Below are 23,833 nucleotides of genomic sequence, written 5' to 3'. Positions count from 1 at the left end.
AATCTCGCGGTCTATACATTTTGGTCTAGTATGATTCCTACCACATTTGACAGTACACGAAATCACCATCATATGTTATATAAGTCACAAGTCACAATTCCATTTGTCATGCAGCGGTACAAACATCTCAAATTTTGCATTAAGATAAAAACTAAGAAGAAAGAGAAACATGAATATTATCACATGGTGCCTCATGCTCTCACCTCAGATTGTCAAAACGTCACTGCATGGCTATGGGATCTTTTCATTTTAATGCATCTACTTTATCAATCTTTTCCTTTTTAGAGCTTATTGAAGAAATCTTGCAATAAGTTTTTCTCCTTTACTTACTCCAAATCCCATATGCTATTTATAGATTAATGAAAAATCATATACAAGATACAAAATAGTAGTATCTGTACAGTGTTAGTCCCCCAAATATTACCAAGAGTTAGGCAGGAGAGTAAATGGTCCAATTTGTTTGGAAACAAATTTATTCTAGAACTTTTCAATCTTTATTTTGTTAATTTGTTTTGTGATTTCCCTATACAGAGATGGTGTAGCATTTTCCAAATGATTTGAAAAGTCTTTTTTGTTTTGTTTAATGACTTTTCAATGACTTTGAAATATACGCAGGGAAATGCTATTGTCATGTCCCAGCACAATGCCCTCCAGGGGGCAGCAGATTCCCTTGGCATCTGTTCCTTGAACAGATTGACAAAGGTTCTGGAACATGGTCTATTATTTCTGGTAATGAATATAAAATTTCTAGTTCCTGTGGCAAAGGTAGGCATTGAAATTTAACTTATGTCTAATAAAAAGAATTGTATGGCACTGAGACATAATACTCAAAAATAAACCAGTTGAGTCTCTGATCACAATTACATCATTGGACTATAAAGTTCAGATCACAGTTCCAATCTTTTCTTTCTTATCTTTTCTTATCTTCAAACAACCAACGTTAATTGAATGTTTCATAAGCAATAAAACGAAGTATTAAAATCAATTCCTTTCCCAAGGAGCTTACTAAGAGATGAGAGGGAAGGGGGGACAGATACTTACGTAAGACAACAGCCTGGCTGCAAATTAGAAACACCTCGGAAACTTTTAAACAATAATACTGCCCAGGTCTCAACTCAGAACAATTAAATTAGAATCTCTGTGGCTTTAGGCATGGCATTTAAAAAAATATTCTCTGATGATTTCATGAGTAGTCAGGATTGAGAACCACTGTATTACAATGATAAAATAATGTTTTAGGTAAGCAGTTTCTGATATTTTCAAAGAGGAGGAGAAATTTAGGCTTTTTCCCCCCCAGAGGGAATGTTTTAAATGTAGAGGTTGGTCGAGCATTTGACTTTTGATCTCAGGTTGTACGTTCAAGTCCCATCTTGGGTGTATTATTTAAAAATAAGATATTAAATTCCACATATGAGTTAAATAGTATGGTATTTGTCTCTCTCTCTCTCTGACCAACATATTTCACTTAGCTCCATCCACGTTGTTCCAAATGGCAAGATTTTATTCTTTTTTTATGACTGAGTAATATTCCATTGTTTTCATACCACATCTTCTTTATCCATTCATCAACTGATAGACATTTGGCTTATTTCCATAATTTGTTGTTGATAATGCTGCTATAAACATTGGGTGCATGTATTCCTTTGAATCGTCTTTTTGTATCCTTTGGGTAAACTAGTAATGCAATTGCTGAATGGTAAGGTAAGTTCTATTTTTAACTTTTTGAGGACCCTCCATACTATTTTCCAGAGTGGCTGCACCAGTTTGTATCCCCACCAACAGAGTAAAAGGGCTCCCCTTTCTCTGCCTCCTCATCAACACCTGTTGTTTCCTGTTATTAATTTTAGTCATTCTGACAGGTGTGATTCGATATTGTAGTTTTGTATTTCCCTGATGATGAGTGATGTTGAACATCTTTTCATGTGTCTGTTAGCCATCTGTAGTCCTCTTCAGAAAAATGTCTACTTATGTTTTCTATACTCTGTTTTTACCTGGATTATTTGTTTTTTTCATGTTCAGTTTGATAAGTTCTGTTTATATTTTGGATACTAACCCTTTATCAGTCATGGAATTTAAGAAACAAAATAGATGAGGGACGCCTGGGTAGCCCCCTCAGTTAAGCGTCAGTTTGGCTCAGGTCATGGTCTCATGGTTTGTGAGTTCAAGCCTTGTGTGGGCTCTGTGCTGATAGCTCAGAGCCTGGAGCCTGCTTTGGTTTCTGTGTCTCCCTCTCTCTCTGGCCCTTCCCCACTTGCGCGCATTCTCTCTCTCTTTCTCTCTCTCTCTCTCAAATAAATAAACATAAAAAAAAGAAACAAAACAGATGAACATAGTGGGGTGGGGTGGGGGTGAGAGGCAAGCCAGGAAACAGATTCTTAAAAATAGAGAGCAAATTGAGGGTTGATGAAGGGAAGGTGGGCCGAGATGGGTTAAATAGGTGAGGGGTATTAAGCAAGGCACTTGTTATGATGACCACTGAGTGTTGTATGTAAGTGATGAATCACGAAATTCTACAAATCAAACTAATATTACACTGTATGTTAACAAACTGGAATTTAAATAAAAAACTTAAAAGATATAAAACCTTATTTAAAAAAATAACCTTTGAAAATAAAATGCAGGCAGAAATAAAAGCTCAGGAAATAAAGGAACTGAAAGAGATTTTTTTCTTTATTTTTGTGACTTTGTAAGTAATATATACACTGATTTCTAAATATTTGGAAAAAAACAGAAAAATGTAAAAATAACCTGTAATCTTATCACCCAGAGAGAGCCACCATTAATATCTTGAGATATGTCTTTTGGGAAAAAAGAAAAGAGAAAGACAGGTGAGCTCAAGTTAGGAATGGGATATAACCAAGTGTATAGATAAAAATCAACCAATAGGAGAATACTTACTAGTACTTTATGAAACTTAAACAAGATATGAATGGTTCCTAAGAAAATATAAATAACATCAATTGATTCAAGAATAAGTAGCAAAAAATCTGAATAGATCTATAACTATGAAAAACATTGAAGACATTTGCAGAAACTTAATTCCATGAGATAAGTATCATAACCATCCCCATTTTACAAAATGGGGAAATTCAAAAGGCTACATGTCAAGAAATTAGCAGAGCTGGAACTTGTCAATAGCTCCCATTATCGCAATCACTGCACTCTAAGAAGTTCTGGACCCCAACAAGAAAAAACTCATCCTATGTAAAGGAAGTCATTTAACCATCAGTAACCCAGCACCTAATCCGTGTTAGGCACTGTTCTGAGTGCAGGCAATACGAGGATGAATGAACACACTATGGTCCCTGTACTCGAGAAGTTTCCTGTTGAGTCCAGACAGGAAAATAGTTATACAGACTACACTGCAACATGCTAATTGTTATAACAGAGATAGAAAAAAAATGTGATCAGAGCTCAGAAGGAGTGATGCCCCTGGAGACAGGGAAGAGCTCATATTTGAGCTGGCTCTGAAAGGTAGGCAGAGAAAGGAGAGAAAGAAGGCATTCCATACAGAGGGAGCAGCAGTTGCAGAGGTAAAATGCTATAGATAGTCTCCACGTTGATGTCTTCATGAAATCTTTCTTTCAAAAACAACGCAGAGACATTGCGCTGCTTTTGACAGAGGGCAGCATCCTTTCCCTATTCCATCATGACAAAAACTGCTGTTAGTTCATGTTAAAATGGTACCAATATTTGGCAAAAATCTACTGTATTCTTCCTTAATGAGTTGTCAGAGATTCTGCCATGCCATTTGTCTTCTGAGCAACGCATTATGAAGGCTGTCAGTAAAGAGTAAAGATGAGGATAAACAATATGTTCAGCAGTCAGCGGGGGGCTGAGAATCTGTTCATTCAGAATCAGCAGGGGGCCGTGGGAAAAACATCTATTCTTTAAGCAAGCCTGTGAAGGACTACCATTCAAAAGAGATGGTAGGTTTGTAAGAAGCTAAGAAACTCTTCCTCTAATTTAAACTCCCAGGAGCTTTCTGTGGCCCTCTGCTTACAGACACGGAGGATGAAATGAAGCATAGCAGAATTTCTGATATGAGAGTGATCTTAATTTTGACCACTCACCAACCTAATTCAGAGACTGACAGATGAATCTGATACTATACAGAAGGTCATGTGTATGGGTAATTAAGTCGACAGTCGCATATGTCAAAATAATTCACAGTCTGCAGTATAGGGCTTTCATTGTCTTACTGAGGCTATTAACTATGTGAGTAATTAAGAATTAAAATTGTTTGTTTTTCAGTTTGGGTTAGAAGAGCAAAGAAACAAAGTTTAGAGAATGGCAGTTTTGGGCTGAGACTTACACCTTGTGGGACTTTGAATAGGTTACTTAGCAACTCTAGCTAATAATACCTACTTCACAGATTTGTTATAAGAATTAAATGAGATAATATATGTAAAATGTTGGCATGTAACTGTTCAATAAATTTCAGTCATAATGATGCTGCTGCTGACTTTAATATTATTATTATATAGATTCAAGGATAGTCTAAACTTTTCTCTGAACACAACATGTTCTGATAGGAAGACGAAAATTTTTATTAAACCTAAGTAACTGTGGATAAATTAGTTATATTATGAATAAAAAGTATTCTGTTGATGTATTTATCTCTTGTACTGTCGCTAATACGATCTAATAGGATCTGTTATCTATAATCAAGCAGAAACAGAACCAGTTTTAGTTCCCCTTCTTAATTTATCACATTTCTAATCATTCTCCTATACTTGAAGAATCTAGGTGTGAGTTTTAGCAGCATTGAAAAATATCATTTTTCAGTTTATGGTTTTAAAATAATCAGATTTTGCTGCTGAAAGTTCTTAACATACATGGTAAACTGAAAGGTTTAATTTACTAGAAACTTATTGTTACTTAAACTGAAAGGTGATTCTGTCCTTTATTTGAGAGGCTAAAAGGTTAATCTCCTGTAACTGAAACCACAGTTACAGCCCAACAGATATTATTTATTGTAATGTTCATTTTTTCCTATTATTAATTTAAACTATTAGAGAAAAACAGTAATATATTGAAGCTGATAACGTCCTTAAAATGACCTATTTTGATTCCTCAATTTGATGCAAAACTAAAGCCTGGCATTTAACCAAATACCAAGTGTGATACTTTTAACAGCAGCATCTATAAATAATTGCAACATCTATGAATAATATACCCTATAATTGCTAGAAGTAAATAATATAATCGGGTATGAAATAAATCTGACTTCTTTTAACTTGACTGGTTCTCACACCTAAGGATAAATATCAGCTATTTGGAACAGTGGACATTCAACGCCTCATTTTTATAGTTCTTTAAATAACAGCCCACATTATTTTTGGTAATACATTCTCTAATGCCTGAAAAGTTAAAAGTGGTACTCAAAACCCCTCATTTTAGGTGTTGGATAAATAGCATCAGATGCAGAATATTTGGCTTTGGGAAATTTTACATGGTCCCTGGCATACAATATTTTTCTCAAATATATGTCTATATTGTCTTGTTCACAGTAACTGCATTATATATTGCTCAACAAGGTCAAATAAAATAATTTTTAATAGAAGATACTCTTTCAGTCTGAGAATAACATAGAATGGGTTTTTCCTGAAAAACGGTTGATGTGTCTTTATAAAATTTGCAGTAATTATGATAAAAAACTAAAACAGACTTTTTAACCCTATACTTCAACAATTTTTCGCCCATACACATTCAGTCATGCATGTGAAGCTGTCATTTCCAATTTAGACTTATTCTGATTAGTCTTAGCTATTCTGAAGCAATGCCAATGAGAGTGATTATGTTATCACTGTTGGGGCAATTAAATGCTCTATTTGTTTACTACTGAAAGCCCAACTGATGTGACACACAGTTAGTTAAGTTACAAATAGGTCTGTGTCTGATATTAATGAATGCCCATTATGCATTTTTGGAAAGTTATTTCTTCACAGTTAAAATGACACAACTTTTGGTGAAAATTCTTCCCCTTTAAATCAGCAGTTCTCAACGAGTGTCAATTTTGCCTCCCAAAAGACATTTGGAGATGCCCAAACATATTTTTTGATATTCACAACTAAGAGAAGAGCAATGATACTATTATCTAATGGATAGAGGCCAGGGACGCTGCTAAACATTGTACAAGTGCAGGTCAGGACACCCCGCCCCCACACCCCCACTACCACCCAATGAAGAATTATCTAATCGAAAATATCAATAGTTTAAAAGTTCTGAGGATGGATGATGGTGATGGTTGTATAACAGGGTAAGTGTACTTAATGCCAATTAACTGTACACTTAAAAATAGTTAACATGGGGGCGCCTGGGTGGCTCAGTCGGTTGAGCATCCGGCTTCGGCTCAGGTCATGATCTCACTGTTTGTGGGTTTGAGCCCCGCGTTGGGCTCTGTGCTGACAACTAGCTCAGAGCCTGGAGCCTGCTTCAGATTCTCTACTTCCCTCTCTCTGTGACCCTCCCCTGCTCGCGCTGTCTCTCTGTCTCTCAAAAATATTTAAAAAAACATTAAAAAAATAGTTAACATGGTAAATTTTGTTACGTATATTTTACCACAGTTAAAAAAAAAATCAATAGTGCTGATACTGAGAGCAAACAGGAGAGGGGATTTCTAGATGGAGAGAATGTCAAGTGTAAGTATATTGAGTTGTAAAACAAAGTGTGGCCTGTGATTCAAAGGCAAGTGTTGTGGTTTGTGGGACAGGATGGAAAGATGAAGTGGGAGAGAAACTTTGGCAAGGAGTTTGTTCTAGGCTGCTAGTAACCGAGAACCATCCAAGGTTGGCTAGCAACAGAATAGTATGTCCACACTTGCATTTTGTTTGGGAGGAGAGGAGCTTAGAGACACGTCTGGCAAAAAGTGGAACATACAAAAAGGTAGAATAGCAAGGTTTATTTTTAAAAATTTGATTCAATGTAGGGGTGCCTGGGTGGCTCAGTTGATTAAGCATCTGTCTCGTGGTTTCGGCTCAGGTCATGATCTCACCGTTAGTGAGTTCAATCACTGCACTGGGCTCTGCACTCTCTCTCTCCCAAAATAAATAAATAAACCAAAAATATTAAAAAATTGATTCAGTGTAAACATTCAGACTATGAGAAAAGTAGGGGGAGATTGTATGGAACAGGAGACTGGAGGAGAAATCCCATGAGGTTTTGTTTTGTTTCCTCTGTGTTCTGCAAACACGGACATCCCCATTTGTACAGATTAATTTGTAAATGCCTGTGTGTCAATTAAAAATGTTACTTGAAGCTCACCACTGCCACCCTATGGCAAAAAACTGCTGTATGTTTAAAGCCAATATTTAGTGTTGATCATCTAGTTGAGGGCTCCCAGCTTTTTTACCCCCAAAGTCTTCTTTTATTAAATACGCTCCACCACCCAAACTTGACTCTATGATTTATGAAACCAAAAGACATCATTTACTGACCATTTGCTTTCCCATTTTTATAAATCAGATACGTATGTAAATGCCAACTGAGCTTCTGATCCCTGATAATCAACCAGTATTTATATTTTGCATTGATTTCATTCTAATCAAAAGCAAAGAAGCATAGAATTTCAGTCTTATACAGTCTCCATTCGATAACTGTACAATTGTTCATAGACTATACTTTGTTAGTTGTTTTGTTTTTTAATAATAAAAAAGGCTTGCAAAATCTCAATACTACCTACAAAGTGATCCAAGTCTCTAAAAACAAAACAAAAATAAAGTGATCCAAGTCTAGGGTTGTGTGTTTATAAACAACTGGTCTAATCCACTGACTTTCATCAGAGGGTGACCGTGCCCCTGGAGGACTTTGGGTGATGTCTGGAGACAGTCCTGGTTGTCACAACTTGCGGGGGTAGGGGGAGGGCAGAGTTGCAACAGGCATCTAGTTGGTAGAGGTCAGGGATGCTGCTAAAATACATACATCCTACAATACAGGGACAGACCCCAAGCAAGAATTGTTTGGCCCCAAATGTCAATAGTACCAAGGTTGAAAGCTCTGGTCTAGTTTAGTCCCTTCACTGTATAAATTAAGAAAATGAGACCCAGAATTGTTAAATTATTCCTTTTATTTCAGAAACTTTACTTATTTTGAGAGAAAAAGAGAGAGGGAGAGAGAGAGAGCTCATGCACATGTGGGGGAGGGGCAGAGGGGGAGGGAGAGAGAATCATAAGTAGGTTCCACGCCCCGTGCAGAGCCTACAGGGGGCTCAATCTCATGACTTCAAGATCATCACCTGGACAAAAATCAAGAGGTAGAGGCTCAACTGACTGAGCCACACAGGCGCCCCTATTTTAATTTGTAATTAGGCAATGCATCCAAGGATTCAAAAAATAGTACATATGTAAATGTACCTAGGACTTGAACAAACATTTCACCAAAGATATATAAGTGGCCAATAAGCACATGAAAAGATGCTCAACATCATTAATCATTAGGAAAATGCAAATCAATACCACAATAAGAAGGCTTTAAAAAATTATTATTAGGATTTCTAGAAAGACTATAGAAATAACTTTTTAAAATGGAAAATAACAGGTGTTGGTGAGAATGTGGAGAAATTGGGACTCTGGTACACTGCTAATGGGAATGAATGTAAAAGGGTGCAAGTATTAGAAAACAGCTTCAAAGAGGTAAGCATAGAATTACCATACGACCCAACAATTCTTCTTGTAGGCATATATCCAAAAGGATTTGAATACATGAACTCAAAGAAATACTCATACATGCATGTTCATAGCAGCATTACCCATAATAGCTGAAAAGTAGAAATAACTCACATCCATCAACAGACGCATGGATAAACAAAATGAGTTTATATATACAGTGGAATATTACTCAGTTATTAAAAATAATCAAGCAGTGCTACATGCTACAGTGTGCAGGAACCTTGAAAACATTATAGGAAAAAGCCAGATACCAAAGGTTGCATACTGTATTATTCCATTTATTTATTTTGTTTAAGTTTATTTATCTATTTTGAGAGAGAGAATGGTGGGGGAGGGGCAGGAAAAAAGGGAGAAAGAGAGATCCCAAGCAGGCCCTGTGCTGTCAGCACTGAGCCCAACTCGGGGCTCGATCAGGGCTCAAACTCATGAACCATGAGATCATCACCTGAGCCAGATTGAGTCAGATGCTTAGCCAATTGAGCCAGCCAGGTGCCCTTATATGATTCCATTTATATGAAACATATATACTAGGCAAATCCAGAGAGACAGAAAGCAGATTGGTTATGCGTGCCTAAAGGTAGGGGGAAACAGTAGGTGACCACTTAACAGGTAAAGAATTTTTTCTTGAGGTAATGAAAATGTTTTGGAACTAGATAGAGGTGGTGGTTGCAACAACATTGTGAACGTACTAAATGCCATGGAATTGCATAATTTAAAATGATAAATTTCATGTTGTGTGACATTCAGCTTAATAAAAGGAAGTTTAAAATTTTTATGCAGTGCAAAGCTTATCTTTGTCTGCTTTCAGCCCAGTTGCTACCCATAGGTGACCAAGGTTCTTAGTATCTGAGGAATCTTCTAGTATATTGATGCACAAAAAAACAAATGGATAGATTACCATCTCCCTCTTTTTTTCATACAGAGGTAGCACATTATAGAAGTTAATCTGTGCCATGTTTTTCTCAGCAATTTACCTCAAAGCCCTTCTGGGTGATATGAACACTCTTGAACATCACAGATGAGTTTAGTGAAATATTCCTCAAACTGGTTCGTCTGATAGTTCCTGATTGTTAGATTCTAATTACGTGTCTTTGGTAAGAATACCACAAAAATGCATCCTCTCATTGCATCTTATCGAGTGGCACACTATTTTGATTTGTCCCATGGCTAACAATAGTCATCTGATCATTGGATTAAGGTGGTACCTGAAAGGCTTTTTCACTAGAAAGTTATTTTTTCCTTTTTGTAATTAGCTAGCAATCTTTTAAATCTACTATAACAGTGTTTTCAAAGACATCTTCTGCTATCTTATATATTGCTTTTTTTATAAAACCTCATGTATATAAATAAATCTTCTGTGTCAACTCAGATTTTTCTCAGTGTCATCTGTGTTCGGGGTCCTGCCTCTACAGTGACGGACTTCTTCCTGAGGTCCCAGGTTCCTCCCCTTGTGGTTCCTCCCATCACACTAAGCTGTGGAGCCTGGGAGCTGATTTGCTCAGCTGTGCTTTGCCAGGAGCTAAGATGGACACAGTAGGTAAATTCCCTCTCAGTGCTTCCCTTTGTTGACCTGTTCCAATGCATAATATTTCAATAAGCCTGTCCAGAGACAGCCTGCATGGCCAACCGACAGTTTCTGTGAAGGAGCTGTGGCCAGCTCATTAATGTGAAACCTCGCATTTGCTGTCTTACCTTTCTTCTTCATGCTTACTGCCCTGGGATTGTGCCTGCCAATAAAGCATTCACACTTCAATTTTTCCTTGGGGTCCATTTACAGGGATCATGGGCTTGACACAATGGGAGACATTTCTTTTCAGAGTAATGGGAACAAGTGTGCTTTTCCTGAATGATTTTTTTTTTAATATTATGGAAATTGGATCATGTAACCAATCATATTTCCCTTTGGAGGACGTCAATAAAGTTTAGAGACATATGTGCAGCCCAACTCTAGCCAGTGCATAAAACGATATGGTGTAAATATCTCTAATCCAACTTTTTTTCTTTTTAAGTTTATTTATTTTGAGAAAGAGAGAGAACATGCACACAAATGTCAGCAGGGTAGGGGCAGAGAGAGAAGGACAGAGAGAATCCCAAACAGGTTGTGCCCTCAGTGCAGGGCCCAGCCCGGCTCCATCTCACAAACCGTAAGATTGTGATCCGAGCTGAAATCGACTCAGAGGCTTAACCCATTGAGCGACTTCCAAAGTCTTATCCATTGCTCCATTATGCCTCATTTACACATTTAACATTTAAACCTCAATTCCAACTCCATTTTCTCAAGGCCGCAAACACAAAATGAAAATAACAAAACCCAGAAGTTCACAAAGTGCTTACTCTCCAAACATTGCATTCAGCCATTTCAGACCAGAGAGAGGTGAAAGTCTGCATCTAGGGATAACAAATGAGATTCTGATCAATACCCGTTACATCAGAAGGATAAAAGACTGCGACTGCACCGGGTCTCTGATGGCGATGCAAAAGAAACAGATTTATAGGGAGGCCACCACACCGTATCCTGGACTCAATCTGACCTCATCTTAACTATATTCTGTACTTGACTTTCTCTGGGGAGTGTCACCTTAGTCTTGCTTCTCCCATTCCCTTTAAATTGGGTTGAAATGAGCATTACAGAATAGAAAGGGACTGTGAAAGAGGAGCCCCCAAATCACAGAATCTGTTGGAAAGCGAGTTAGAAACTCAAGAGCCCAAAACCCGTTCTCACAAAGACAAGGAACCCCCATTAGCCAAGCTGGAGAGAAATCACGTCCGCTCTACAGAGTACACAACATCTCTTTCTCAGTGGAGCTCTCGAGGCAGGTGATCTGGGGAGAAACGCCGGCCAGCCTGACTGCCGTGTCTCCCCAGCAGGGGCCCTGGAGCAAGTGGGTCTCCGGCAGTTTCCCACAGGCCGGTGCGCCTCGCGGAAGGCTCGAACTCACGCGCTACTGCTGGTTGCCAGGAGACACTGCACAACCACCTCCTCCAATCAGGACTCCTGTCTCTGTGCCCAATCACAGAAGCCGAGAGAGCTGTAGTCGGAGGGGAAAGGTCACGCTGCTGTTTGGCGGCCATTTCTCTGGAAGCGCCGCGATTCGCGCCCAACCGTAGGCACTCCAGTCACTAAGGACGGGCGACAACTGGGTCGGCGGCGAGTGGCCTGCAGCGTTTGCTTATAGTCGCGATGGTAAGGAGGACTAAAACGACCAGAGTCGAAGAGCCAAGGGAGAGCGGGTGACCAGCCTCGCGGGCCCGGTGCTTGAATCGCGCGTTTCCCATTCATCCGCGTGGGGAGCCGTGCACCCGGTCGCCGGCCTCTTTCTCCCTGCTCTGCGGGTCTGAGGCGCGCGCTCCTTGCGATGCCTTTCCCTCCCCAGAAGTGCCCCTGACCCCATGGCCCTCTTCGTTCGAATGGGAGCCTGAGGTACCTTGCTGTCTGGGACCACAGGGTCAAGATGAAGCGGTCTTTGTGCCCCACTTATCACACTGCGAAGTCGGCTTTAATTTCATCATGTTGGGATTCCTGGCCCTGCAGCCCTTGGAACACAGAGTGCAGGCTTTGGAACATTCATTTGTTCGTTTCGCAAATATTTTTTGAGCGCGTGCTACCTACTGGAGACTGTTCTAGGCGCTAGAGTGTAAGGTGAAAAGTACTGACGCGGACCCTGCCGTAGCTTTACTCAGTCGGGTGGTGTGAGAAATAGACTTTAATCAAATAACGTAAACATGTAATTACAAGTACTGGGAAGTGCTAAGAAGAGAAAAGAGCAACCAGGATTCAGAGGGGGTGCAAGATGGTACATTAGAAGACAGGTCACGGATGGCATCCCTGGGAGGAGGACTTAACCGGAAACCTAAATTATATCAAATATGACATCCAGCCCCTTAAAGAGGAAGCGTTACGAAGCATGGGGAACATGAGCATGTAGGACCCAAGTACGGAAAGAAGGCTTGACCAGTTGGAGATCTTGGCCGAAAGCCACACCGCTTGAAGGACATGGTGATGAGATAGATGGGGAGACCCTTAGGTCGTGTTAGGAGGTCTGGATTCTACTGCAAGTGCAGTTGAAAGCCAGGGAAGCATTTTAAGTAGCGATATCACATGATAAAAATAACACTTGTTGTGTGCATAAGTTGGAGAAAGACAAGAGTGAAAACTGGAAACCCGTTAGGAGGTTAGCCCCCTCGCTGTTTGAGATCCCACTGAATATGCTTGTATTAGAGGGGTTTAGGAGCCAAATTTCTTGGTTCTTTTCTTTCTTTGGGCCAATGGGTGAACAGATGAGGGAAGGAAAAGTCTGAATGCACTGGTAGATGCTACTACTGGTCTGTTGAATAAAAACAATTGATTTCCCATATGTAGCCTGAGGCTTTGCTAAGTCAGATAAGACCCCAGACCCCTTAGCTCCTTGGATTCAAGTGAAACAGTGAAATGTCATCTGCCCCCTCCTTACCTCCATAGCCTCCTATTTGGGACTCTGACATCACTGGATTGTTTGTGAGATCGACTTGTTGCTTCATTCTGTCCTCCTTTTACATTGGTAGGCTGTTACCTAGAACAGCCCTTTCTCCCTCTAGAAGTACCTCTCATCCTTTAAAATGGAAGCATTACTTTGGGCGACATCTCCTTTTGACTTTGGATTGATTGGCACCCTTATGGATGCTGTCTCTTCTTACTACATTGCAGTGTAATCAGTGTAATGCAGTGTTATTACTATAAAGCAGTGTAAAGTCTATTTTTATGTGTTTTGCTTCTTGAGGACAAGAACTGTTGGTTGCATTTCTTCCCCATTGTCTCTTATGCTCTTCAACAAATAGAAGTGAAATTTCTGCAGTAAAGTTAGAATCAAGAGCTTGCTTTATTTGGATACCATGAAATATTGGTGATTTGGTAGAGGGGAGTAGGTAATGGGAACAGAGCTAAGGAAAAATAATTCATTGAGACCTTTTTTGTTCTTTGTGCAGAGTTTGCCCCTCAATCCCAAACCTTTCCTGAATGGATTAACAGGGAAGCCAGTAATGGTGAAACTTAAATGGGGAATGGAGTACAAAGGCTACCTGGTATCTGTAGATGGCTATATGAACATGCAGGTAAGCTAAGGAGATAAAGATCATTAAGTTGTATTTATTTTGCTTTACCTTAACTCCTCAAGGGTTTACTGTGAGTTGTAAGAATGCACTTAACTAAACTGATAAACATAAAATTCAGGGGAAAAAGTCAAGGTCAAGAATGATGTTTTAATTGTAATAAACTGTGTACAAGACCTGTTAAACCAAAATTCAGCCACAGAATTGACTTCTAGTGGTTAAAATAAGAAGAACCCAGGTATTTGATTCATAGTGGTATAAAGGAAACAAATGGACTTTGTTTTCGCAGAACAGGCAAAACTCTCCCGACATTTAGCTCTGAAAGACATTTTTCAAGTGAACTTTTTAAGTCTTTTAATGAATGTTAAATACACAAAATCAAAGTAATTCAATAAGAGTATTTCTTGAGGGAGAAGACAGGCCAAGTCAAAGGAATTGTTGAACTGACTGCATGTGTGTTAAGCTGGCGTCTGTAAATGTTGAGGACTGAGTTTTTTTGTTTTTGTAATTGCGGTGAAATATATCTAACATAAATTTTACCATTTCAGCCACTTTCACGTGTAGAACTCTGTGACATTAAGTACATTCACATTGTGGTGCATCCATCACCATCACCCATTTCTAAAACTCTTATATCATCCCTAACTGAAACTATACCCATTAAAAGATAAGTCCCCATTTCCCCTGCCCCCTGGTAAACATTACTGTTTCTGTTTCTAGTCTGGGTACCTCATGTAAGTAGAATCCTACAACATTTGTCCTTTTGTATCTGGCTTATTTCATTTAGCATAATGTTTTCAGAGTTCATCCATGTTGTAGCATTTATCTGAGTTTCATAACTTTTTGAATATACCACATGGTTTTTTTTTTAAATAGTTTGTTGTCAAATTGGTTTCCATACAACACCGAGTGCTCTTCCCCACAAGTGCCCTCCTCCATCACCACCACCTCTTTTCCCCCCTCCCCTTTCCCCTTCAACCCTCAGTTCATTTTCAGCATTCAATAGTCTCTCAAGTTTTGCATCCCTCTCTCTGCCCAACTCTCTTTCCCTCTTCCCCTCCCCCTGGTCCTCCATTAGGTCTCTCTTGTTTTCCTGCTAGACCTATGAGTGCAAACATATGGTTTCTGTCCTTCTCTGCCTGGCTTACTTCACTCAGCATGACTCCCTCGAGGTCCATCCACTTTGCTACAAATGGCCATATTTCATTCTTTCTCATTGCCATGTTGTATTCCATTGTATAGATAAACCACATCTTCTTGATCCACTCATCAGGTGATGGACATTTAGGTTCTTTCCATGACTTGGCTGTTGTAGAAAGTGGTGCTATGAACACTGGGGTACATGTGCTCCTATACATCAGCACTTCTGTCTCCCTTGGGTAAATCCCTAGCAGTGCTATTGCTGGGTCATAGGGGAGTTCTATCGATAGTTTTCTGAGGAACCTCCACACTGTTTTCCAGAGTGACTGCACCAGTTTACATTCCCTGAATATACCACATGTTAATCCATTCTTCTCTTGGTGGACATTTGAATTGTTTCCACCTTTTGGCCTTTGTAATACAATTAACATGGGTATATAAATATCTCTTAGAGGTTCTGCTTTGATTCACTTCTTTTAGATGTGTATCGAGAAGTGGTATGATTGGATCATAAAGGAATCCTTTGTTTAACTTTTTGAGGAACTGCCATGTTGTTTTTTATAGCAGATGCACCATTTTACATTCCACCAGCAAAGCATAAAGGTTCAATTTCTTCGCATCTTCAACATTTGTTATTTCCTGTTTTGATAGTGGCCATTCTAATGATTGTAAAATATCTCATTGTTTTGATTTGCATTTCCCTAGTGATTAGTGATATTGTGATCTTTGTGTGCTTATGGTAATTGATTTATCTTTTTTGGAGAAATGCTTGTTCATGTCCTTTGCTCATTTAAATACTGGGGTATTTTTTTCTTTGTTGCTTAATTGTAGTAGTAGTTTCCAGCCAGGTTTTTGATGAAAGAGTTTGAAATTATATTTTCCTGAAGCGTAGGTATTTATGTGACTGATTGATGGCAGATGGATTTTAAAGGTTACTTGGGTAGGTGGTCAGTCTTTCATGACTCTAAATATTCCATACTGGTACTTCTTGTAGGAAGAGTATTAACAGGGGCACTTACAGGTGCCCCTGTTAAGCTGTAATCTCCGTGTAAGAGCTGATATTTTCCTTAATTCAAGAGGTTACCACATGAAGATGATGATTAGGTCCCCAAAGTTCTTTTAGAGCTTGGTTTTGGCCTGGAAAATTCCTCAAGCAGGAATCATTTACCAAGGTCATAGAAAAATCTGAAGAGTAACACCAGTCTGTTGAAAATGTCCTAGACTTATATAGTGGTAATGATTACACAACTTTCTGAATGTATTAGAAACCACTAGGGGCACCTGGGTGGCTCAGCTCAGGTCACCATTTTAAGGTCTGTGAGTTTGAGCCTGGCATTGGGCTCTCAGCGCAAAGCCCACTTTGAATCCTCTGTCTCCTCTCTCTCTGCCCCTCCCCACTGTCAAAAAATAAACATGTTTTTTTTAATGTCAGGGTGGGGAGGAAAAAAACCAAACCACTGATTTGTATCCTGTAAAAGTCAATTTTATGCTATGGGCATTATATCCCAATAAAAGAAAGGGAGGGAGGAAACCCACAGAATACTTGGTTTTAGAAGTAATGTAGTTCCTAGTGAACCTGCCAGAGTTGTGGACTGTATCTGAATGGTAACTATCACCACATTAATGATGCTTTTGAGTTTATTTATTGAATGAAAATTTATTGAGTGCCCATTACGTGTCTGGCTTTGTAAATATATACCAATGAACAAAACAAAGTCCCTACTTTGAAGGAATTTCTGTTTTAGTAGTGGAGATGGTAATATAATGTGTTATCAGGTAATGATAGATGCTATGGAGAAAAAGAAAGCAGGAACAAAGGGTACAGTGATTGATAGGATAGCCAGGGAAAGCTCTGAGGAAGTAAACTTAATCCGAAAGCAGAATTGAGTGAGCAGCTGAAGAGATTATCTGAAGAAAAACTATCCCACTTTGAGGGAGCAGCAAGTACGTGGGCTTTGTGGCAGGAACTTGCTTGGTGTGTTTAGGGCATGGCGAGAAGTCCAAAGTACAATGACATAGAATGATAGAAGAATGGAATGGTAGTGAAAGAGAACCTTGTGACTGTGGCTTGTAAAAGTTACAAATAAAGTTTTTTACCTATCTGTGGAAGGAAACCTAAACATTTTGATGTAAAATTGGAAATAATAGTTTCCTGAAATAACTATAAATTATAGTTACTCAGTTGTTTAACTCTTAAGAACTTATTTCTCTTTACTTATTAGAATTTTTCAATTCTAATAAAATTTAAGAATTCTTGAATTATTATTAAATTCTAATCGAATTTTAAGAATTTTAAAAAATTCTTACTCCGTTTGATTTGGTTGTTGACTAATATAAATGTATTTGATGTTTTAGATATAAATTTTGTACCCATTGGGTTCTTCAATGTGATATGGTGTTATTATGCAGAAAGTTAATACCTGGTTCCTTAGAACTGAATTTTTGGAAAACTTTAAAATCACAACTTATTCATAAATTGGAGACTGTCTTCCTTGACATGCTGTTTTAATGTCTAATACAAAGGGGTCTTACATAACTGGGAGATTTAAAAAATTATGTTGAAACAAGCTTTATTATATATTCTACATCCATCGATGTTAACTTTACTGAATGCTTATTTGAAACCCAAAAGTACTACAGTAGTAAAAGAAAGCTAATATCCTGTTAATTATAGATAAATTTGAGTTGTTGCTATAGTAAGGTCTCAGTTAATAAGACCTTGGTCTCCACCAATATTACCTAATATTTTAGGTAGTGTTACACTGTTTTTGTCCTGAATTATTATACTAATATACTTTCTTTTTATTTAAAGCTTGCAAACACAGAAGAATACATAGATGGAGCATTGTCTGGACATTTGGGTGAAGTTTTAATAAGGTAACAAGAATAGTAGTATATGTAAGGAGTTACTGGTGTGCACTAAAAATACCTGTTTTAAATTAGTCCCTCAATTTCAGAATTACTTTAAATCACTATTAACATAACATTCTACAATTAGACTTAAAGAGTATTGAAATCTTTAAATTTGTCAAAGAAGATGGAAATTTTTTGGAGTTACTCATCCTTAAAATTTTTCTAGTGATGATATTAAATTAAACTTTCTAGCTCTTTATTGTAACCTTTTTCAGTGGTTTATGTGGAAGAGCTTAGTTTTGAATTTTAGTTGGGTCTGGCTGCTAATAGGGATTTTTATTACATTCATTTTGAAATAGCTTCATGCCTTCAAACTTGAGTCATTACCTTTGGAAGATCATAAAGATACCATTTTATAATGTCCACTTGGTAGATAAGTGCCATGTGCTTTTTAACAAATCAGTGGTAAAAACTTTTTTAAAAAAAGAAATGATACATTGTAATTAGCATTCAGTATTTTTGTAATAAAAAATATCTAGCAATAGTAATTCAGATCTTAATATGGTTTCTGGTCAGAACAACAAAATGGATTGTTTTTCTATTTACAGGTGTAATAATGTCCTTTATATCAGGGGTGTTGAAGAAGAGGAAGAAGATGGGGAAATGAGAGAATAGCATCTTTTGTGGGGAATTTTTTATATATATTTCTAGACAATAAACATTTGTTTTTCAACTTGTCTTGTGAACTATTCATATTCAGATATTTCAATGCAGGGCTCAAATGTTGAAACAGTTGAAAGATTATTCACAGAATTAATACTTTAAAAGCCACTCAACTTCATTCAAGTTGGTTTTCTTTTATAAGCCAATATTCTTTTTTTTCTACAGGAGAAAACTATATGATTAATAAACACTTATGAAGGTGAATTTCAGTGCTTTTCTTGTAATGATATATTAACCAAGACCTTTTAAAAACAACTGTTTCTTTTATTTGAACCACTTTTGACATGTATAAAGTTAAATATCTCATTAGAATTAATATATACTGTTTCATTTTACTTAGTAGTCAACAAATTACCTGTTAACTCTATATCAATGTGAGCTAAATAATGTACATGTTACAGCTAAAATTGAAACATCACCTGAAAATTAAAATGGCTGTGGATATAGAGCACATCAGAAACTGTGAACTGGTATTTCAGCTGGAGGCATATGGTTTGTTCACTTAAGAGAATTAAGTGTTTTGAACAGAACTCCTTAATGTGAATTAAAAACCAGTCCCACAGTTATATTCTGAGAATATACTAGTGGTTTTCATTTAGGTTTTAAATTCATCAAAACCATTCAGATGTTTTAGAGTTACACGTTGTTAAAATATATACTCCACAGTGATAAAATGTATACTGTGCACTGTGGAATGGTTGAAAACAAATTGGATCATTTAAAGTCCCAGGTTGTCAAAGAATGCCATTACTGCACTTTAATGGTCATTCACCACGTTGTTAATGTAAAGTTAAAGGAATGTAACCGAAGTTAAACAGAATGTGTAGCTCCAACTGGGATAACTCGAAGATATAAAGGTTTAGCTGCATAGAATGCTACTTAGGATATGGTGATAGAAACCTTCAAGAAAAGAAAATAACTCCCATTCCCAATCCTATACTCACTAGAAGAAGTGCCTGTTTTCCTCAAATTGGTTAGGGCGGCATATGGGGCAGAATATTGCCATTACTGAAAATCTACAAAATGTCTAAAACATTCTGACAGTAAATGTCTTAGTGCACCTGTTGAAGTGAAAAAATATTATTCTTCTGGTGATTTTTCTCTTGTATCCTTGACTAAAAGTAGCTCCTGTTTGTTACCAGATGAAGGTTTTGAGTGATAGATAAGTCGTCTTCCCAGCTGAAACAGAAGAAACAATAATTAGTATTTTTTAGCAAAACTATTTTCTATTGAATTATAAGTAAAATAATAACATTCACTTGATTTTTCCAAGGAATTACATTGCTCAAATAGTAAAAAAATCACAGTTACAGAGGGATTGATAACCTAATGAGTGTCCAACGTGTTAGGCAAAGTTACATAATAAATAGAGTAACACAGTGAGTAGGAGACAGAGGAGTTAGATTTTATGGGGAAGTTGAGTGCTTTAGGTAAAGTCCTCAAAAAGCATTTTTCAGATAGGGTCAGCCTAGAAAAGCACCATGTTTGAGGCCAACATTTTCTTTCTCGTAAGTGCCATAGCTGGTTTCTCCTCCATTGGTTAGAAAAGATCCCTTTCCTCTGCTGACCCAGTCTACTGGCATTTAAAAATCCTATTAGATAAAAACTTGAGAAAACCATGTACATCTTCTTAAACATTAGTAATCTTGTTGGCTCTTAGATGTGTTCCACCTGGAGAAGCTTAGGGAAATCTTTCAGTTTGTACTGAAGAATATCATAATTACTTTTCTCTTTTGTCTTCCTTTTTCCTCCTTTTTTATTTTGTTTTGCTTCTATATCTGAATTTGTGTAAATTAAATGGATGGGACAACTTTCTGTTAAATAGATTTGATAGGATATCTCCAGTGTCGCAAAAGAGACACTAATCCTATTTGAGACTGCCCCTTGCATTGCAGAATTTGACATTCCTGGCCCTAGGTAAGTAACAAGGACAGTCCTCCCCATCATTTTATCAACCAAAATGTTATTAGGGACTAGAATCCCAGGATTTCTCCTAACATCAACATTCTTCCTCTGTCAACAGTCTTCCCTTGGTAACCTTTGTTATTAATACTCTCTGAGAAAATTGCCAGTGATGAAGTGTCCTGACTGGGTAAGAACTGGTGTCAGAGGTCTTTGTACATTATCAACTTATCAGATTGCTATTGGGTTTTTTTCCTTCATTTTTCTTCCATTTTTAGTTCTTGCTCTGATTTTTAGGCTGTTAATTCGGTAAGCGTTTATTGAGCATCCAGTATGTGCTAAGCATTGGAGATACAAAGGTCATAAAAATTCACAGTCTGGGGGCGCCTGGGTGGCTCAGTCGGTTAAGCCTTATTGATTTCAGCTCAGGTCATGATCTCATGGTTTGTGAGATTGAGCCTCATGTTGGGCTTCGCACTGATGGTGAGGAGCTTGCTTGGTATTCTCTCTCTCTCTGCCTGCCCCCAACTCATGCATGTGTGCACTCTTCCAAAATAAATGAAGTTTAAAAAAAAACTAAAAAACTCCGTCTAGAAGGAAAGATGGTTATATTATAAATAATCATTTCAATTTGGTGAATTTAGTGAATAGTATACATATGTGGACAGGTGATAAATGGTAAATTCTCTGGAAGAAAGAACAAGTCAGGTCTTCATAGGAAAAGCTAAACTAGAGAAGTCAGACTTTTTTAAAGATAAAATGCTTATTTAAATAAAGTAATTTAAGATAATCAACACTTGTGGCATATATATTAACAGTTACCCCATTTAAATTTTTTCAAGTACTTAGCTCAAAAGGATGGTTGTGAAGCATACAATAAACCTTCACTGTAGGTTAGAGCTATTAGTGTGGTAAGAATCAGTGTCCATGGTAGCTCTGCAGATAACCATGAAATTGGCTTCTCTGAATATATTTCAGACATAACCAAGAAGAAGGAGAGTAGCATATAGAGACACAGGCGCTCCATTTCCTGTAGGAAGTCATGGACCACGTGTGCTCAGTGACTGCCCGATCCCATACTTAATTGTTGGACAGGTGATCTTGCAATTTAAAGAACCTTGACTTCCGGTCCTGAATCTGCTGATAAATCTGAAGTGACTCGGTAAATCATTTAAACTTCAACTATTATTCTTACTATTTTTATAATATGAGGATTAGAAGACCCATCTGATTATATGTAATTCTCTGGGTTTGCTGTTTTGGTTGTTGAGTGAAGGAAGCAAGGCTCATGGCTACTATTTGTAAGGAGAATATATATAATAACTACGTAGAACATTTCCAGAAGGATGCAGGTGAAAAGGGGGTTACATCCAGGGAGGGGAACTGACAATGACTTTCTTTTCACTAAATACTCTTGTATCTTTTGAGCTTTGAGCCATATGCTTATTACTGTCTTTAAAAAAAAAATATTTAAAGAAAAATTCTCTGCTTTCATGAACCTGGAACTAAGGAAAAAGAAGAGAGGGGAACGGTTTTTACTAAAAAATGGATCTAATGGAGAATCATAGGCCCAGACATTTGAATTATCCTAAAAGTAACAAGGAATCAGAGAGATCAACTGAAGCTGTGACCAGGAAAGACTATTTTGCTAACATTCACCCTTGATAAACCAGCTGAATTAGGTATTTTCACAGAAGCAGTCACGTGTTAGATGTAGCCGGACCTACTGATAACAAAACAAACCTTTTTCTTTGGTTGCGCTACTGCACTTTCCAGAGCAGCTTTTAGCCTTTCCTCTTGGTGTCTTTATCTTTATTTCATTTTTTCTTCACGTAACCTGTCAAAGGAAAACAGTTTTGCAACTATAAGTCACAGAAAATTAAAGACCTGTATTATTACTTGGTAGTGAACTACCTAAATATTACAAGATTTCCCTTAAAGTTCAATTAAAATAATACTTCACCTTCATACTATGGCTTTTGAATATTCAGGTGAAAGCTAACAGCAGATCCCATTTGCATTAAAATGAGAGAAAATGCTGGGAAGGTGTAAAATCTAAAGTATAACGTAGAAAAATGCACGCATCACAGTGTAATATTATATAATTCAGTGAATTACCACGAAAGTACTTTTCCAGCTAATCTTTTTGAATGATATCCGCAAATTAAGACCAAGAAATGCTATTTGTCTGTTCTCTTTAGAGCTGTGAGAATAAAATTAAATGACCTCTGTGTATTGGGCCAATGCCTGGTGCAGAATAGGCCCTCAATAAGTGATAGCTATTTTATAGACTCCTATAATTATAAGTGTAACATTTACTGAACATTTTTTATGCAAAATTAGGTTTATGTGCCTCTAAGCCATGGGGAAAAATAAAATTCTTTTTGCTAAGAATGACAGGCAATTAGAATTAGATTCATGTATCACTGTTGAAAATAAGTTGTATTTACAATCCAATGAGAATTATTTCCTATTATAGAAAAGAGGCAAGTGCTGTTAGTGTAATCAGTCATAGAGGTCTTTTTTTTTTTTCACTTTAGAGAGAGAGTACACGAGGTGGGGAGAGGGGCAGAGGGAGAGAGAGAATTCCAAACAGGCTCCACACTTGGCACAGAGCCCAAAGCAGGGCTCCATCACACAACCCTGGGATCATGACCTGGACCAAAATCAAGAGTTGGACCCTCAACTGACTGAGCCACCAGGCACCCTAGTCATAGGTCATCTTATGTAAGGAGTAATCTTTTATTTACTATTAAAAAATGTTTTTTGCTTTATATTAAATAAGATTCCACCAAGATCACCTTTATATGTTTCTGGATTTCATTTTTATATGGGGGAAACAATTAATTAATAAAAGTAACAAATTACCACAAAATTAATATTTGAATACTTATTATGTGTCACGCATGCTTTAGTACTTTTACATGGATTAATTTAATTCTCACAACAATCCTATGGAATAAATACCATTATTAACTGCCATTTTAAAGAAAAACAGACTTATGAGAGGTTATGCAACTTACCTAAGGTCACAAAAGTTGTAAATGGCCGAACCTGCATTGAACCCAAGCAGTCAACTGTAGTGTTCGTCTGCCTTTTAATGTGGGTTTTTTCCCTTATAACATGAATGTCATTCCACCTATAAGCATTCTGTATCTGCCACATTATATTAGGGATCATATATTTATAATCATTGCCTGAAAGGTAGTATGTATATAAAATCCTTGGGGCACCTATGTGTTGGTTGAGCATCCAACTTTGGCTCAGGTCATGATCTCATGGTTTGAGTTGGAGCCTAGCATTGGGCTCTGCATTGGCAGTGCTGAGCCTGCTTGAGATTCTCGCTCTGTTCTCTCTCTGCCCCTCCCCTGCTTGCACTTTCTCTCTCAAAATAAATAAACTTTAACAATTAAGATCCTTATTTATAACTCCGAATGGAAATTTGTAAATCAGTGCATTCT

At 37.5% G+C, this 23,833-nt stretch overlaps 2 protein-coding genes across 2 annotated transcripts in view; one reads left to right on the top strand and one right to left on the bottom strand.

Moving 5' to 3' along the window:
* The first annotated feature begins 11,710 nt into the window (after positions 1–11,710).
* SNRPF (small nuclear ribonucleoprotein polypeptide F) lies at positions 11,711–18,484 on the top strand. The gene is made up of 4 exons (XM_029954972.1): positions 11,711–11,853; positions 13,632–13,757; positions 17,707–17,771; positions 18,356–18,484. Exons 1-4 carry the CDS (start codon positions 11,851–11,853, stop codon positions 18,420–18,422), a joined length of 261 nt encoding a protein of 86 aa, XP_029810832.1. The 5' UTR covers positions 11,711–11,850; the 3' UTR covers positions 18,423–18,484.
* Positions 18,485–19,475: 991 nt separating this feature from the next.
* Positions 19,476–23,833, bottom strand: part of CCDC38 (coiled-coil domain containing 38) — a 39,560-nt gene continuing 35,202 nt past the window's right edge. Inside the window, 2 exon segments of the mRNA XM_029955442.1 lie at positions 19,476–19,649; positions 22,116–22,209. Of these exon segments, the coding sequence (XP_029811302.1) occupies positions 19,476–19,649; positions 22,116–22,209 (268 nt within the window).

This window comes from Suricata suricatta, chromosome 10 (genome assembly GCF_006229205.1).
Source record: "Suricata suricatta isolate VVHF042 chromosome 10, meerkat_22Aug2017_6uvM2_HiC, whole genome shotgun sequence".
NCBI classification, from domain to species: domain Eukaryota; kingdom Metazoa; phylum Chordata; class Mammalia; order Carnivora; family Herpestidae; genus Suricata; species Suricata suricatta.
Note: the sequence above shows the minus strand (reverse complement) of the source record. Positions and strands in the feature narration are given on the sequence as shown.